The following is a 19546-nucleotide window of genomic DNA, read 5'->3' as shown; positions in this document are numbered from 1 at the left end:
TTGACAGCGTTTAGCAAATGCTTTAAACTGTACATAACTTTGGCTCTGATATTCCACTTCCAAGAATTCATCCTAAGGTATTAGGGGATACAGAATTAGGGGCAAAGATTTAGCCACTAGAATTATTATTACAACATGATTTACAAAAGTGAAAATTCAAACAACCTAGATGTTCAGAAGTAGTGGATATATTAAACAAATTATGATAAATCACAGCATGGAAAACTATTATGTTGAAGAAGAATATCTAATAATGTGGAGAAACTTAGGTCAAAATAGAAATTGCAATTCTAATTTAAAAATATATACACAGATAAAGAATGAAAGTGTAAATACCAAAATAGAAAGTAGTGAATATTATCCATGTGCTTCTCTGTGTCTTCAAATGACATGTAATGCTAAGTAAATAAAATAAATTAAGGGCATAGATTTAAACACTCATAACACTTTATACTTAAAATTGCTTGGTCTAGAGTTCCATTTTTATTATGTCTGTCATCACCTATCGTTTTACTTGGGTTATTGACACAGTACAATGCAAATAATAATTAAATGCTTAAAAAATTCTAATGATTATCTGAAGCCTTAAACTCTTTAGATAGGTTAATTCAAATAATTTAGTTCACCTATAAGCACATTTTGTACCTTACAATCTATACAATGGTGCTCCAGTCACAGTAAATGAGACACAGTCCATTATAAGGGAATGTTTTATACTTGCTTTCTGCAGCAACTGACATTTCATTCAAGCACTTTCAAATCCCCCAGGAATCTCCAGCTGACGTAAGTCAAAATTTTAAGATCTCTCTTTGTGAACTTTAACGTCCCTATAAAAACCAGTTGGAAGAGCAAAAGCCTACTTCCTACTGATTACTTTGATATTAACCAATTTAAGACAAATCAATTATTCAGTTTAGCCTGAATAATCATTTCACAAAGTCAGTTTTCCAAATTTAAATATGCAAATAATAACACTCTGGCTTTTTATAGCCTATTTTTATTTCTCTCAGACATATCACTTGTGTTCTATTTTTTGGCTCCCTTTTGAGTATTTTTAAAAAATGAATGTTTGGTAATTCCTCAAGAGTGTTTGCTAATAATCAAATCTGGTTGTATAATTTTATGTTTGTAGACATGCATTTTGTTTTTAAGCAAAATAGACAGTATAGCTAGTGCAAAACCATGTGGCAGTTACTATGGTGGAAAGACTTATATTTAAGCTATTAATTTAATCCTTAAGGCAAAGGTCATAAACACACACTTTTATATATATATATATACATGTATATAGGCGTGTGTATGATTTATACATAATTATATATTTGTATCTATTTTTATTTTGTCATATCTATTTATTATATATGTATTTATTATACAACTATTTTATTATATATCTATATGTTTATATATAGATTGTACACACACACACACACACACACACATCAGTGATCAAGGAAACGAAATAGAAGTTACCTACGTATCTGTATCTGGAGTAGAACTGAGAACAATCCCCTTATTTCAGGCTCCAGAATTGATAATTACCTGTTTTCTATTAAACTCTGGATGTGCTTTTCTTTCTTTTCTTTGTTTTTAGCAGCTTTATAGTACTGTTTTAAATAAAATCTCAATTTTGAATAAGAATGTATTTTCCCCCAAACCTTTTAATGACATGAACTGTCAAGTCCATCAAATGTCATCAATTTATACCACACTGACTATGTTATTCTATGATTTTAATCGGTGTAGATAGAAATGTACCTCTTTAAAGTACACCTCTCCTACAGCAAACACTAAACTAATGCTATCACAAAGTTGTAAGATGAAAAGCACCTTACAAGATAAAAAGTGCTGAGGAATTCACAGTTATCTAAGTTTATATTCCAAAGATCTTTCTGCTCCCGATCCTTCAGAGGCCAGACTTCATTTCCCCCTTAATCTCCTCCACTTTCATCTTCTCATTACTCCTTCCCTTTCCTTAGAAAGAGGCTGAAATGTCCTCCAATATAAAAATACCCCTGCCCTTGTGTTCCCCAGGAGTTACACCTAACTCTCTCCTTTCTTAGTTAAGATTTGGAAAGAATAATCTACGTTTACTGGTGCCATAGTTTCTGTTCATCTCCCCACCCACTGCAACTTGATGACCACACCCACTACACAGAAATTAAGATCCTCTGTGCTATCCAAAGGATATATTTGGCACTTCACTTACTATACTTCTGGAAACTTTTGACTCTGTTAATCATGTCCCGTCTCTTGTCTTCTGTGAACTGATCTTGTTTGGTTTTCTTTTCGTCTCTATGGAACGTCCCTCTTTGTTTCTTTCACTGGTGCTTCTTCTGTACCTTTATGTTATATATTGGTGAACTCAGTATTTTATCTTCATTTCTCTTCTCTTCTCACTTTACTTGCTTTTGGGGAGAGGTTTAATTTGCCCTATGGCTTTAACTGCAATCATAGAGATCATAAAGAAAATGTTTCTAAACAAAATTTAACTTGAGTTTTATATATATATAATTATATATATAATTACATTTTATTATATATTATATATAAAATTTATAATATATATGATTATATGTACTATTACATTTTATTATATATAATATACAAATTTTATAATATATATAATATATGTATATATATAATTGCTTAATATATTCTGAATTTTGATGTCCCACAGACATCTCAAATACAACCTGTCCTTCTCAGAATTACTGACCTTATCACAAACAATATGCTTTAACATCCAACTTGGATTATAGCATCCCTTCCACGTTAGAGGGTCTTTTTAAATGTCTTCCTCTTCTCTAACACCAACGCAATGAATTCATCAGCAAGTCGAATCTATCTGAATCTGTCTCCCTTTCCTTTCCAGTTCTTTGTTCAAATGTTTGTATTTTCTCACTTTGATAATTATAATACTACCTGATTGGCCAATCTGCTTTCAAGTTTGACCTCCAGTTATGTATTCGCTCAGCTACAGTTTCAGTTCCAAATTCAGGCACTGGGTGTGGTGAACACAGAGACACAAGGGTGAACAGGGCCACAGCCCTATGGAGCTTACTCCCTTTGTGGGAAAGACAGTTAACACTCTACACTGCTTTCTGAGTACTTTACAAAAATGTAAATATGACTGGAATATTCCTCTATGTGAAAATTCTTCCGAGACTCCCATTACCTACAGGAAAAAGTACAAATTCCTTAGCATGGCCATGAAGTCCCTTTGCAACATGGTCTGGGGCTACCTGTACAGCCTAAACTGTCATAACTCATCCACACAACACCCTGTGTTCCAGGCACCAAAGAGCCTCTGGCTCTTAGAACAGTCCCCAGGGATTTCACACTCTCTCCTTCACTGCTTTGTCTACACCTTGCATTTTTACACATCTTTTGAGCCTGTGTAACAAAGCCACATCCTTCCTCCTTTATAAAACCCTTTTTCCTCTCCTGCCGTCAATTTCTGTGGCAAGAATCTGCTCTGTGCTGACACTGACTATGCATACTGCGTTGTAATATTACTTAGCACATTAAAGTACAATTACAATGTAATATCTACTTGCCTGTTTTCCCAACCAGCCTATGAATTTCTAGAGTCAGAGACCATATCACACTCATTTTTTTGTTTTGTAGCCCCTGGTACGATACCTAGCATTTACCATTCATTGATTGAGAATGTAGTTGACATACTCAATGAGAAATCAATTCCAAGTCACATCTCAACTTTATTCAGTTTTCAGTTTCTGTATGACTTGATATTTAAAGTCAAGGCACTACTCATAAGACATTTTAAATTGTTCCTTTCTCAAGTTTATACTCATTTGTATCCATTTTAATACGCATTCAGAAAGCTTTTACACTTAGTTTACAGTCTATTCATTACGGCAAACTATCTCAAGTCAACTGATAAAGAGAAGAAAATTCCAACAGAGTGAAACCCTCGTTCAAACTACTCAGTAAATAAGGTAGAAGATTTTTCACATTAAACTTGTGTGTAGGTAAATGTTAATTAACAGAATTATTATGACCTGAGAAGAATATTCTATAAATAACACCCCCCCAAAATCAGTTAGTTGCTTTTCAAACACTTGAACACCCTTGGAATGGCAAATAAACTACGGTTCTATGGCTCTAACACTTATTTTTTCTATTTCAGTGATAATTACATCAATGAACCTGACTCGGCATTCACTGCTGTTCAATTCATTAATTAAAACAATTTCACCGCTACTACTGTGATTTTTCAAGGATACCAAACCACGTTCAAAAATCAAAATAGCATGCATCATCAGTTTTGATTTGTGTTAGTATGCTTTACTTTGATTTCAACTCCACAATTAAAAGAACATCTGGATTTTAAACAGATACCGCATATAGTCTATATACTTTGAACAAAACTACTTAGAATACAAGTTGTTTTGTAGAAATGGCAATATTCGTGTGACAAGTAGCAAACTGTCAAGCAGTGCCTAAAATCCTCTTAGAATGGAAAATATAAATGTATATAAATACTTAACTGATAACTACCATGGTGGTGGACTTTATGGCATTCTTAATTCTACTTTCATAACACTAAATTTTTAAAAAGTTTTATTTAAATCATCACTTACTTGTGCTCAAGTGACTTGTAACATATCCATGAAGTGAATCTATTTCATCCAAAATGAAGTATGGAAGCTTTTGCTTAAAGAATGACAAGTTGCTGTTTAAACTATAAACACATACCCATCAAGGTGATGTAATTATTTTTATATATTGGAAGCTATTTGACTGTATTTTGCAAAGCAGCACTTTAATTCTGACCTTGATTTAGGAAGCATGCAACATATTACTTTTGCTATTTTGACATCCCAGAGCACCTAAAACATAAAATATAATTTACAACAGTAGGACATGCTGGAATTGACCATTACATGCGAGAAGAGAGCCTGTAATGGAATTTATATTCAAGTTAGAATAACACTGAAATACCATTTATTTCTTGCAGCAATGGAATTCCTCCTTAATTCTCACAATCAATTTCCAAAGTAGGCTGAAAGTTGAGAAAGATCAAGTTGAAGGAACGGAATCAGGCTAGGCAAAAAATACACCCCTCTTCAAATTATTTGTGGAAAACCCAACTATTAGCCTCTTGTAGAAAAAGAGCCAGGAGAGGAATGACGTCTGTGTCCTGGCTAGAAGCATCACAAGTACGTGACATAACAGGTATTCCAACACCACTGGCAGTTTCTCCCACACTATTCTAGAACTTAATTGGTGATAGAATACTTACAAATCCTTCCATTTCCTCTCTCTCACCTGTATGCAGTTGCTCAGAAAGAGAAAAAATTGCCCTGCCCACTTTTTCAGAGAACATATTTTGCCCAATGTGGTAATTTGGATCGCAAAATAAAGTTCTCTACCGCGACAGTGATGTAAACATCACTACAACAGTTTATCAAATTGGTTTAAGGGGTATATCTTTTTTTTAAGTATAGTAGCTCAACTTTTAGATTTTATCTATCCATACAGAAAGTACACTTTAAAACTACTATTTCAAAGGACAAGTAAATTGGTTTTTTGAAGTGCTTTAGTCTGGCAAAGCAAGTATCTATTACACTTAAAAATACTGCACATTAATGCTCTATGCTTCTTGTTAGCCAAATTAGCCCTGGAATACTTTAGTATCTGCACAGTTAGTGTGGCATTAGTGAGGTCCTACCACAGGTATATTGCTAAGACCCCAGGTGAGAAATAAAGTCTTCCAGGAGTGATTTATTTTATTGCGTGAACTGATGAGCATCAGCTAAATTGCCTTTTAATTGACTGGCTGCCTAAGTAACATGCCTTTGAGGGAAACACCACTTTTGAAATGTCCTTTGGCCAGGAAGGGAAGGAGCATGTTTAACTCTTTGAAGTCTACAGCCATCAGACTAATCATCAGCACCACTTAATGTACGTTCATTTAATTACAGTGAATTAAAAAGTATGTGGGGTTTTAGAGAAAAATAAAAGAGTCAATAAATGGTGACAGAAATTCCAGGCTATGCAAATTAGCAGTGGGTCTTCTGGAGGAGACCACTCGCTCTCCCTCATTCGCCAAATGTACAAATACTTGACTAATGCAGACAGAGGGGGAAAATGGAAGGGGGCAGGGGACACACTGTGGGCCAAGACTATGTAGGTACTTGATACCGTGCACCTCACTTAATCTTCACAAACACTTAAGAAGGACGTATAATTTTCCACCATTTACAAATAATAATAAGAGGACACCCTTGTTGGAACTCACTAGATGCCAGGCACCACTGTTCTAAGCATATTATGTATCCGAGCTTATTTAATCCTCACAACAACCCTATAAGGACTGCACGTCATTTGTGATCTTCTAAATTTTACCCTCATGGAAACGGTAGCACAGGAAGGTTAAGTCACTTGCCCAAGGCCACACAGCTGGGAGGTGGTGGAGCCAGTACAACCCCAGGTGGTCTGTCCCCGTCAACACGTTCTCAACTGTTGCCCTCAGAGGAGGCTCTCGAGCTCCCCAGTTACGACGAGATATAAGAGGAGAGGAGAGCCAGTTCCTCTTGGTCTGTCTAGTGTCAAAGGTCATCGGTTCTCAAGGGGCAGAAGAGGTGGTGGAGACAGGCAGAAGAAGCAAGACGAAGACCTCCCCATCTCTGGGGCCAGCGGTACGACTGGCCGAGGAGCCAGGCAGAGGTGGAAAGTTGGGACCCTGAGCTCTGGGTGACTCAGGAGCAAACAGTCTTAGGGGTTGAATGAAAGCGTTTACACCCTGAGCGCTGTGATTCTGAATCTGGACACTTCTCACGATACCACACTGCTGGCTGACAAAGGATAATAATACATGCTAGGCTGCTTCTGGGAAAAGATGCACAAATAAACATTTTTTAAAGCTTAAAGCTTGATGTTTTGAAAAAAAAAAGTTCTTTGTTCCTGACATTTACATAGATATTTGGAATTCAGATCAGATGACTTGCAAAGCTGGAGAGTGGGCGTTCAGTCAGGGGTCTTTTAACAATCCATCAGACACAGGAAAGATGCCTCAAACGAGCCAGAGCATACTGGTAACTTTCCCTTTGATTACGGCATCCCATCACATTTATTTTGTAGTCTCTTAACAGCTTACTAGGACCGCTGCTAATAGGTGGTCACAAACCACTGACCCTCCCGTATTTGCCCTGGAGCATGGCAGTTGACTTAGAAAATTGTCAGTATGTGTCAAGAAAGGCCTTCTCCCACACCCTTAATTCGGAACAAGATTAACATTTGAAATTTGATATGAAACTCAATATACTGTAATAAATTTTTTTCTCAAATTGCTTCTTAACATCAACTCCCCATGGGTGGTGAAGAGTTAGTTTTGCAAAAGAATATATTTTAGCACTGGTTTAGAATCTCTGCTAACATGGAGACGTGTGGCAGGGTCCGAATGTTCCTTGACTCTCATGGGATGCTCAGGCATCAAAATTTCATTAGCCTCACAGCAGTTCTAGCACCTTCTTAACCTGAACTGTTGGCCTCTTTATCAATAAATAAATGAAATCTAATCCCTTGTAGTGACTAAACTGTTCTTTGAAGTTATAACTAGAATATCAGTCACTCAGCTTACATAATTTCACAAATGTTGAATAACATTTTTTTTTTTTCCTGAGGAAAACAGCCTTATTCACATTATTTCAAATGACAAAAACAGTCAACCCAAACTCCCCTGCTAAACTGGGGGGAAAAACAAGTCAGTGTCTGGTTTCTCAATTAGTTTCACTTTGGTGAGTTATTTTATGCACATCCTTCTTGTTTCAACTTATAGTGATATAATAGAATGTCTAAGGACACACGGCAAGCTAACATGAAAATGAATAAAATTTGACAATTTAAATAATCGAAAGTCAAAGGAAAATATAGCTGGAAAAATCAATAATCTTTCAGAGTGAGAGCATTTAAGAATACCCGAATTGAATTATTTTAGAAATCTTATATTAGAAATATTTGACTAGAAGTAGTAATAATAGTAAAAATAGGTAACAGATTTGAGGATATTGTTTATAAAGATGTTAGAAGGCCCTGTGTATGATTACAAATTTTAGTTCTTACTGTAGCCCAGCTTAAGAAAAAAAGTTTTTTATGTCAGAAAAAAACCCTCAATACTCTTGTTTAATTCCACAATTCAAAATGAAAAGGTCTGCTAAATATCAGAAAATTAGGCTTCCCTAGATCTTAATGTAATTTATTACTTTAAATGGAATCTTGCTCTGACTAATCACTGAAAATTCACAACAAATAAATGAATCTGCAGTGTTCCTATGGACACACATATGAAATCTGTGAAATAGCCAGTGTTCAGTAAGAGGTCATCTCTATTTTTTTTCCTCTTTTGTTTTCTTCCCTAAGCTGACCTCATTGGGAGTTCTTAGACCATCAAAATGTTGCTTCAAAAAACAACCACAGCCAAACCTCAGGGAAAGAGTAAACACAAGTTTAAGTCATCACTTGTCCAGCTCAACAAACATTGTTTCTGACACTTTATACTCTTAACTTGGCTGACCTGTTTACTCTCAACAAATGCTACCAAATGTTCTGAATTTCAAGGCAAGGCCCCTGACACCCTCTTCCTGTGTCTCTTATTCTGCTTCAGAGCACCACTTGGAGAAATGGACGACTGTAACTTTCCTTGTCTTTACATCATTCCAAGGACAGGGAGTAGGAGACTCCTGGGGTAACAAGTCCCTCCTCTCATTCATAATAATCCGTGCAAATGGAGAGGGGAGGCAGTGTGAGAAGGTCGTCAGGCTTGTCACCCCACCCCCCGTCATTTGGATGTTAGATACCGTTAACCAGAGGTGGCAACGTTTCTAAGTTTTCTGAAAAGAATAAAATGCCATGTGTTTGGGAATTCGCTGTGAGGTGGTTTTAGCAGATACACAAGTTAAAAAATAATAAAATTAATTCATATTTTACCAATACAGACACAATAACAAGATACACTCACTATGAGAGAGAGAGAGAGAGAGAAAGAGAGATGCTACAAAGGTTGTATATAGAAAGGGCAAGCTGACCCAATGTGGGACAATATTTAATGGATATGGATATGGAACGCCCGTGATGCAGAAAAGCAGAACTGAATGCATTGTCCGGCTGCATCCTCCTCTGTTCTTTTCTGAAACCATCATAAAGTTTTTCATGTATTTTAGGAAAATCAAACATCAAATAACACATCTGAATATAACCACTGTGCCTACAATTGCTTGCAGAGTGTTACATAAACATACAGAGGGTCAGGAAGCAAAATTTATGCCAAATCTTAGGTACTTAAGGTTAGAAACTTCTGAATCCAGTGAAAATTTACAAAAACACAGGTTTTACTGAGGTGAATGGATTAGCTCAGGAAAACGCTGCAGTCAGTCAGATTCTAGGACTCATTTTGTTAGACAGAACTGCCCTTGTTTCCTGTTTTGGGTTGGGATAAATCCAGCCTCCACCAAGAACTGACACTTCCAAAATGAATATATTGAGTGCCTATTATTAATTGATTTTGACTTCGGTTTAATGCATTAAAGTATTCTCCACAAGACATTGTTTTAGTCGGTTTAAAGTAGACCCTTTTTTCCCTGAAGAGCAAGAAAACAAGTCATAAGCGGTGTGAAGCACTAGCTACCCCTTCGTTTGGGGACTGAGCTGAGACTAAAAGCTGACAATGACCTGCTTTCCTATCACAAAGCAAAGCTGACAAACTTGCTCAATAAGGAATGAAAATGAAACCATTGGTAAAACACCATCTTTCTTTTCACACGTCATGCAGTTCTTCCATTTTAATTTTCTCTCTGCTTTTTTGATACATTGTATACACAGCATTAATAACTAGATTAAAGTAGCAAGTACGCTGTTAACATTAAATGCTGAAAGAGAAATGTCATTTTGTTGTCCGGTGCATTGGTGCTGATGCTCCAATTCTTCCTAGAAGCTGCACTGACCAAAAATTAAGTTTTCTTTGAAATCTATTATTGCATAGAAATTAACTGTTTCTTTATTATTCTGCGTTGGCGATAGGAAAAGAGTCCCAATATATTTATTTTTCTTACAGTATGCTGTTTGGATACCCTAAAATCCAGTTTTAGTGCATCGATTTAATTGCAGCGTAATCCAGTCCCCAAAGCACATCAAAGGCCACACTCCCTTCTCTTTACCAAGATTTCGATTGCTCTCATCAACACGTACGTTTAAAGCATGATCAAATTTGTTCTCCAATCATTGAGCCCTGTTAATAAACCGTTCTGTGTGCTCACTCAACCCTTCTAAGATTCTGGAACTTCTCTGAGATATTTTCAAGAGGAATCTACAAAGACATCTTTGATTACAAGCTGGCTGTGGGGTCAACTTTACCACCACTTGCTTTGCTGCTCCATCGAGGATAACAGGTGACATGATCCAAGATAAGTCAAAGCCAATCTTTGTGTTGTTTTTTTTTTCTTACCATGATTAAACTGTTTTTCAGAAGTATAGCTAACACAACAGAGAAAGCCTGCATAATTTTACAATCTGATGTCGTCGAATATTGATTTTTTTCCCAGGGAAAATAAATGCAATAACGAAGGACATTTCTAGAGTGCTACTAGCAGCATTGCAGTACAAAGAAAGGAAGAAGAAAGAAAGAGAAAGAGAGATGGGAGGAAGGAAGGAAGCCACGCCTCCAGAGTCAACGGAAACAGGCAGAAGCACTGATCGCCAACATTACGAAGCCAAAAAAAACAAGAACTTACCATTTTCACTGTCCGACTTGTTGTCGTGCTCTGTATCTGTCAGGGTGAGGGCTGAGTTGGACCGGCTTGACAGGCAGGAGCTGCGGCCTGACTTGACCCCCCTGCCCCACAGTCTCATGGCATGCTCTGGGGACATCACTGCTTCATTCTCAGTGTCAGCGTCTGACCCTGCACTGATAGAGTAACCTCTGTGAGGGAGCCCCATTTCCGCACAAAACGCCAGTCCTCTTCGGGCTTCCGGTTCACAAACGCCTAACTGCCTTAGGGTGAAATTCTGTCCTAATTAGGGGGAAAAAAGATGACAACTAGTGAGTATATGTCTTGTTTCAGTTTTTTTTTTAAACAAAATCTCCCTAAAATAAACACTTAAGCATCCAGTCTTGTCCGCTCTCAGCACCAGGTGTTTGCATTAGCTCCACATGACCTGTGGTCGTGTGGGTCCAGTTGGAGGGCAGGGAGCTCCACCTCTGACTTTCCACCCACCACAGCTCAGAGCTCCTTTGTCAACTATTTCAGCCCATAAACACCTCCAGAGAGCCGGGCAGGTAAAGCAGCCCAGACCATGAAAACCCAACCCAGAGAAAAGCATAGTTATCCTTGATAGAACTGTGTTTAGCAGACTTGTGAAGCCATAAAAATTGTCAGAATTATTTCCTGAGTCCTGGCTCTCATCCCAAACATTAGGACTTGCCCGCCCAGGTGTCACTCCTTTGGAAGAGAAAAGATTGCCCTCCAGAATAAGTTACCTAATAATCAGAAAAAATTAGAAACCAGAGCCTGGGCAGTCTTTATTATATTTTCCCACCTAAAACTTAACAACCAATGTAAACATGTATCATGTGTGTACAAACATACACTAACTTTTGGAGTGTAATGTCATGAAAATGTGCAGACGTCTGACTTCCCAGATTTTTTTGCTTTAATAAACACCTGGAAACATCTGTATTGATCAGAGTAAACCAATTTGTGCAAATAAAGTGCACTCTAAAAAATAAAGCGGGAGTATTAATGTATTTAAAAATTAATGATAAAATCAAGTTCCCTGCAAAATAAATGGTTGTGAACCCTGAAGGCTTTTACTAATAAATTGAGCATAATAAAACTCATGACACTGCAATAACTTACAGCAAAAGTGTTTAAATTAGGGGACACATTAAAATGACTGCCGTTATTAATGACTTTTGCAATCCTATATTTATTCTTAAAAATTTCACCTATGTTTTATGATACTAGGGGTGAGAAGAGAGACAAAAATATTTGCTTAGAGGATGCATACACATGGGCCTTCCATTTCCTGTCTCATTGGCATGGTAGAGTCTAAGATTTAGGTACCAACTAGAATCAAAATACAGGAAAAGAATGATAGTATACCAAGACTGATTTAAATGCTACCATATAATACCAAAATTTAAGACTATTAAGCATTTATATTACTCATAGTTCTCATTTTCGTACTTCCCTCTCTTATATCCACAAACATTTTAAAGTTAATTGGCTAGTATGAGAAATAACATACATTACATTTTTTAAAAGAGGGTGTTATAAATTATTTGTAATAATAACATCTTGAATCTTCTAGGAAATGAATCAGACATGATGCACAAGACAGTAAATATTTGGTTGTAAAAATATTAGCACCCTCAAGGATTCAGCCCATTTTAACCAGTATGGTTAACTGCTTTATTGCTGTGGTCAGATCAGAAGTTGGAATCTGCTTTATCTCGGTCAGACTTCCAAATGGATTCTGACAATGACACTCATAAATAATGAAAATCTGTTGCTACAAATTAGCTACAAATCATATCAGAGAGATGTCAACAAGTATCTGAACCAAAAAGTATGTCAAAAACAAAGGAAGTAGTTGGGACTTCCCTGGTGGCGCAGTGGTTAAGAATCCGCCTGCCAATGCAGGGGACACAGGTTCAAGCCCTGGTCCAGGAAGATCCCACGTGCCGCAGAGCAGCTGGGCCCATGTGCCACAACTACTGAGCCTGCGCTCTAGAGCCCGCGAGCCACAACTACTGAGCCCGTGTGCCACAACTGCTGAGGCCCGCGCACCTAGAGCCTGTGCTCCGCAACAAGAGAAGCCACCACAGTGAGAAGCCCGCGTACTGCAATGGAGAGTAGCCCCCTCTCGCTGCAACTAGAGAAAGCCCACGCGCAGCAGCGAAGACCCAACGCAGCCAAAAATAAACAAAAACAAATAAATAAATCAATTTAAAAAAAGGGTCTTCTCATTCCAAGTGCAAATATTCAACCTAGATTTTCTATAAAAAAATAAAAATAAAAAATAAAGGAAGTAGCAAAAATAAGAGGGAATAAGAACTCATTGAACAGTGAGAAAGTGGGCAAGCTTAATGAGCTAAGACACAGTAGTGGCAATATTTTTAAAAGAACTAGTGTGGACTGTACTTATGAAAGTAAATCTAAAAATGGTCAATGTAATGGACAGTTAATGGAATGTAATGGACAGTTAATGTGAAAGAGCTTATCCATTCCTATTTATACATCATATCTAACATGGGGAGGGGGGAAAAGGGTGTAAAACAGTTAAACATCACCATCAAATATGCTGATTTTTCCAAAACAATTTTTTAAGGGTGAAAATGAATGATAAGATCCTGTGCATCTTTCCTCTATTTGGGGAGGTTCCCACATTGGAGCTTAAAAATAAGAGACAAGTTAAAAGACAGTAAGAACTCCCTTTGTAATCTCTGAAATGTAACTTGAAACATTTTCCATGTTATTGACTTTTCACACTGTTGCCATCTTGATGCAAAAATCTATGGGGTGAAAGATTGCAGAAAATGGCAATCTTTATTATTTGTTATCTGGGTATGTAAACACAGTTCATTTTGCAAATGAATATCCAAGACATCATCCCTATGAATTGGTATGTGTATCCCAAACTCCTTAAACATCTGACCCTCCACCCAGAGATAAACCCATGCACATATGGTCACCTTATCTTTGATAAAGGAGGCAAGAATATACAATGGAGAAAAGACAGCCTTTTCAATAAGTGGTGTTGGGAAAACTGGACAGCTACATGTAAAAGAATGAAATTAGAACACTTCCTAACACCATACACAAAAATAAATTCAAAATGGATTAAAGACCTAAACGTAAGGCCAGACACTATAAAACTCTTAGAGGAAAACATAGGCAGAACACTCTATGACATAAATCACAGCAAGATCTTTTTGACCCACCTCCTAGAGAAATGGAAATAAAAACAAAAATAAACACGAGACCTAATGAAACTTAAAAGCTTTTGCAAGCAAAGGGAACCATAAACAAGACGAAAAGACAACCCTCAGAATGGGAGAAAATATTTGCAAGTGAAGCAACTGACAAAGGATTAATCTCCAAAATTTACAAGCAGCTCATGCAGCTCAATATCAAAAAAACAAACAACTCGATTAAAAAATGGGCAGAAGACCTAAAGAGACATTTCTCCAAAGAAGATATACAGATTGTCAACAAACACATGAAAGGATGCTCAACATCACTAATCATTAGAGAAATGCAAATCAAAACTATAATGAGGTATCACCTCACACCAGTCATAATGGCCATGATGAAAAAAATCTACAAACAAGAAATGCTGGAGAGGGTGTGGAGAAAAGGGAACCCTCTTGCACTGTTGGTGGGAATGTAAATTGATACAACCACTATGGAGAACAGTATGGAGGTTCCTTAAAAAAGTAAAACTAGAACTACCATATGAACCAGCAATCCCACTACTGGGCATATACCCTGAGAAAACCATAATTCAAAAAGAGTCATGTACCACAGTGTTCACTGCAGCACTATTTACAATAGCCAGGACACGGAAGCAACCTAAGTGTCCATCGACAGATGAATGGATAAAGAAGATGTGGCACGTATATACAATGGAATATTACTCAGCCATAAAAAGAAACGATATTGAGTTATTTGTAGTGAGGTGGATGGAGCTAGAGACTGTCATACAGAGTGAAGTAAGTCAGAAAGAGAAAAACAAATACCATATGCTAACACATATATATGGAATCTAAAAAAAAAAAAAAAGGTTCTGAAGAACCTAGGGGCAGGACAGGAATAAAGATGCAGACATAGAGAATGGACTTGAGGACACGGGGAAGGGGAAGGGTAAGCTGGGACAAAGTGAGAGAGTGGCATGGACATATATACACTACCAAACGTAAAATAGATAGCTAGTGGGAAGCAGCCGCATAGCACCGGGAGATCAGCTCGATGCTTTGTGTCCACCTAGAGAGGTGAGATAGGCAGGGTGGGAGGGAGATGCAAGAGGGAGGGGATATATGTATACATATAGCTGATTCACTTTGTTATAAAGCAGAAACTAACACAGCATTGTAAAGCAATTAAACTCCAATAAAGATGTTAAAAACAAACAAACATCTGAACCTCTGAAATCAATGTCTCGCAATGATTCAAACTCTTAAAGTCTGTTTCTGAAATGCAAGCTAGAAAGCAAGCTGTTAGATTTCCTTACTAAATTAAAGTTTGCTTTTGCTCTCCTGGGAAAGAACACTAAACTTGATTTCCAGTGGACCTAGTTTAAAGCCACTTACTGGCTTCATTCAAGTCACTTTACCACTCTATTTTTTCACTTTTCAGGGCTGTGATGACTTGGTTTAAGAGATGCTTTACGCTTTGGCAAAGCCTAAACGAAACCATCAACAAAACAAAAAGACAGCCTACTGAAGGGGAGAAGGTATTTGCAAATGATAAGACAGATAAGGGATTAATTTCCAACATATATAAACAGCTCACACAACATCAAAAAAACAACCAACCTGATTTAAAAATGGGCAGAAGAACTGAATAGTCATTTTTCCAAAGAGGAAATGCAGATGGCCAAAGATGCTCAGCACCGCTAATCATCAGGGAAATGAAAATCAAAACCACAGTGAGGTACCACCTCACTTGTCAGAATGGCTATCACCGAAAAGAACACAAATAAATGTTAGCGAGGACATGGAGAAAAGGCAACCCTCCTACACTGCTGGTGAGAATGTAAATTGATACAGCCACTATGGAGAACTGTGTGGGGATTTCTCACAAAACTACAAATAGAACTACCATATGACCCAGCAATACCACTCCTGGGTATATATCCAAAACAAAACCAAAAACACTAATGGAAAAAGATACATGCATCTTAATGTTCATAGCAACGTTATTTACAATTGCCAAAGTATGAAGCAACCTAAGTGTCCATCAACAGATCAATGGATAAAGAAGCTGTGTGTGTATATATATATATTCCATTATATATATAATACTGAGTATATATACATACATACACACACACACACGTATATATGGCTGAGTAGTATTCCATTATATATATAATACTGAGTATATATACATATATACACACACATATATATATATGGCTGAGTAGTATTCCATTATATATATAATACTGAGTATATATATATATATATATACACACACACACACACACATATATATATGGCTGAGTAGTATTCCATTATATATATAATACTGAGTATATATATATATATATACACACACACACACATATATATATGGCTGAGTAGTATTCCATTATATATATAATACTGAGTATATATATATATATATACACACACACACATATATATATGGCTGAGTAGTATTCCATTATATATATAATACTGAGTATATATACATACATACACACACACACATATATATATGGCTGAGTAGTATTCCATTATATATATAATACTGAGTGTATATATATATATATATACACACACACACATATATATATGGCTGAGTAGTATTCCATTATATATATAATACTGAGTGTATATATATATATATACATACATACACTCAGCCACAAAAAGAATAAAATTTTGCCATTTGCAGCAACATGGATGGACTTGGAGGGCATTATGCTAAGTGAAATAAATCAAACAGAGAAAGACAAACACTGTATGCTACCACTTATATGCAGAATCTGAAAACTACAACAAACTGATGAATAAAACAAACAAGAAGCAGACTAACAGATACAGAGAACAAACTAGCGGTTACCAATGGGGAGAGGGACGGGGGGAGGACGATCTAGGGGGAGGGGAGCAAAAAGGGTTCTTATGGGATCATATGAAATCGCGTGTAGGAATCTTTAGAAAACTGTAAAGCACTATGGAATTTAAAGAATCTTTCATCCAGTTTAAAATTGTTTTAAATTTAAAAAGGAGATGCTTTATGTAAATGAAGCCAGCAAAAAGGGAAGCAAAATGGAAAATGACAGAAAATAAACACCTGGACAAATGTAATAATCATAGAGAAATGTATAATTTGAGGGGGGGACAGCATTGCTTTCAAATAATTTTAGAATAGCCATATCACCACCAAAGTTGACTTTTCCTTCATTCAAAGCTATCTCAACCCAGTGCTTCAAATTCCACTGTTGCTGATTCTCCTCTTAGGTTAAGGATTCTTGCTTGTAGGATCCCTCGTTTTAATGCAAACACCCCTGGGGAGATCTACCTATTAAATGTGAATGAATTCGTCTATTAGATTATTTCCTACAATTCAGCAATGTTTAGCAAGATGGGCTATACTTACAGAAAGCTCAGGCAGTTTTGACAAACAGAAGGAAGATGGTGAAAAGAAGGGTTCCTGACTGGGAGAAGAGGCAGTTGGCTGAGGTACCATGGAGCTGGGAATTTGGGGTTGGGATGCGGTTCTTAGCGCTGGACTTTAGGTCAATGTGGAGAAATGGGAAGAGACTGGCAGGAAAAGGCAGCAATGATGCTCTGGAACCAGACTAAAGACATGACCATCTTGTTTAAACTCATCTTTGGCTTCAAGTAATATGAAAGAGATGAGGATACATTTATTCTTATTTTCCATGGTTTCTTCAGATTGTGGTCTTTGCAATGCTTCTAACACCATTACCTTAATTTCTTTCTTCACCCTGTAGAGTCTTTATATTAATTCTGTTGGCTGAGACTGGTGAAATCCGAATTTACCTCCTGCACATTGAATTTTGATAACCTTGATCAGCAAGGCCAGCCACAGAGTCTCCCATTACAATTTGAAACAGTCCCAAAATAATAAATTGCAGGAAGAACAAAGTGTACCTGAGGATGAAATTTCTTGTTAAAATTAAAAGGCAAGGTTAGCTTGGACTGGATTAGGCATTTTTGTTTCATGACACTCATAAATTTGAAAAATCTATAAAAGAAAGACTGAATAAACAGCCCAGGCAGGTTGCATCATTGAAAAAAGGTTCACATTTTGAAAAATGAGTGAGGGTATGTGACAGAATGGAAAGGACCACTTTCCACCAGCACTGAGCACAGCTACCTCTTTTTTTTTTTTTTTTTTTTTGCGGTACACGGGCCTCTCACTGTCGTGGCCTCTCCCGTTGCGGAGCACAGGCTCCGGACGCGCAGGCTCAGCGGCCATGGCTCACGGGCCCAGCCGCTCCGCGGCATGTGGGATCTTCCCGGACCGGCGCACGAACCCGTGTCCCCTGCATCGGCAGGCGGACTCTCAACCACTGCGCCACCAGGGAAGCCCACAGCTACCTCTTTAATAAAAGAAGGGGGTTGGGAAAAAAATGGCCTTTGTCTTACTTGGTGTCTATAACCTAGTCCGAACAAGAAGGGATTTTTCAAAGCTGCAATGCCGAGTGATGGTCACCAATAGGTTGGGTGAGTTGAAACGGAAAAGCCTCTATGTGAGGGACTAGCCTCGGAGTGACACAGGGTGACTGCAGAACCCAGAGGAGGGTGGTCCCACATGAGAACTCGTGGTGTTCTCTCCCCCGTTATGTCGAGATTCTCTAATGCTTAGATTGTGCCCTTTCTCTCTCTCTATTTCCCTTGTTTCTTCTCTTTTCCAAAACTACTTTATTGAGATATTAACTCACAAACCATACAATGAACCTACTGAAAGTGTCCAAGTCAATGGCTTTCAGCATATACACGTGGTGGTGTGCAGCTATCACCACAATCAATTTTAGAACATTTTCATCACCCTTGTATCAATTATCAGGCACCTCCCATTTCCCCTCTTACCCCACCACTCCCTCTAGCCCTAGGCAAGCACTAATCTACTTCCTCTCACTATAGATTTGTCTATTCTGGACATTTCAAAGAAAAGGGGTCCTACAATACGAAGATTTTTGCGACTGGCTTTTTTCACTTAACATAGTGTTTTCAAGATTCATTCACATTGTAGCATGTGCCAGTAGTCATTTCTTTTTATGGCCAAATAATATTCCATTGTATAGACACATCATCTTTTATTTATCTGTTTATCAGTTAATGGACATTTGAGTTGTTTCTGCTTTTTGGCTATTATGAAAATGCTGCTATGGAACACCATATGTTTTTATTTCTCTTGGGTATATACCTATGAGAGGCATTGCTGGGTCATATTGTATTAGCTCTATGTTTAACCTTTTGAGGAACTGCCAGACTGTTTTCCACAGTGGCTGCACCACTTTCCTTTCTGACCACAAGGGTATGAGAGTTCCAGTTTCTGTACATCTTCACAGCACTTATTATCTGTTGGCTCTCTTTCAGACCACACTGCAAGTGTGTATATACCCTATTGTAAATTTGCAATGAGGAGTTGGACTATAAGTCACTGGTACAGAAATTGGTACTGAAACCAAGAATTGTTCTCTTAAAAAGCAATTGATTCTGGGGGTCTGCTACACAATTTCATTATTCCTTTATCATTTTTTTCTTTGCCTTCTATTATGCTGCTTTAGTCTTTGAAACTATTTTTTCTGTTAAAGTTAAAAT

The 19546-nt window shown here is 37.3% G+C and overlaps 1 protein-coding gene across 8 annotated transcripts in view; it reads right to left on the bottom strand.

Annotated features, from left to right (window-relative positions):
- The window catches only part of TENM3 (teneurin transmembrane protein 3), a gene marked incomplete at its 5' end in the record, with an annotated part of 440276 nt that overhangs the window by 404850 nt on the left and 15880 nt on the right, over positions 1-19546 (bottom strand). For 5 of the 8 annotated variants that reach the window (XM_079726500.1, XM_079726501.1, XM_079726502.1 and 2 more), the window contains one exon: positions 10755-11033. The exons of the other annotated variants lie outside the window; for them this stretch is intronic. In XM_079726500.1, the coding sequence (XP_079582626.1) occupies positions 10755-11033 (279 nt within the window). The remainder of the gene's footprint in view (positions 1-10754; positions 11034-19546) is intronic. 8 annotated transcript variants of the gene reach the window in all.

The sequence above is a fragment of the Hyperoodon ampullatus genome (assembly GCF_949752795.1).
Source record: "Hyperoodon ampullatus genome assembly, chromosome: 20".
NCBI classification, from domain to species: domain Eukaryota; kingdom Metazoa; phylum Chordata; class Mammalia; order Artiodactyla; family Ziphiidae; genus Hyperoodon; species Hyperoodon ampullatus.
This window is presented reverse-complemented; position numbering and strand designations above follow the sequence as displayed.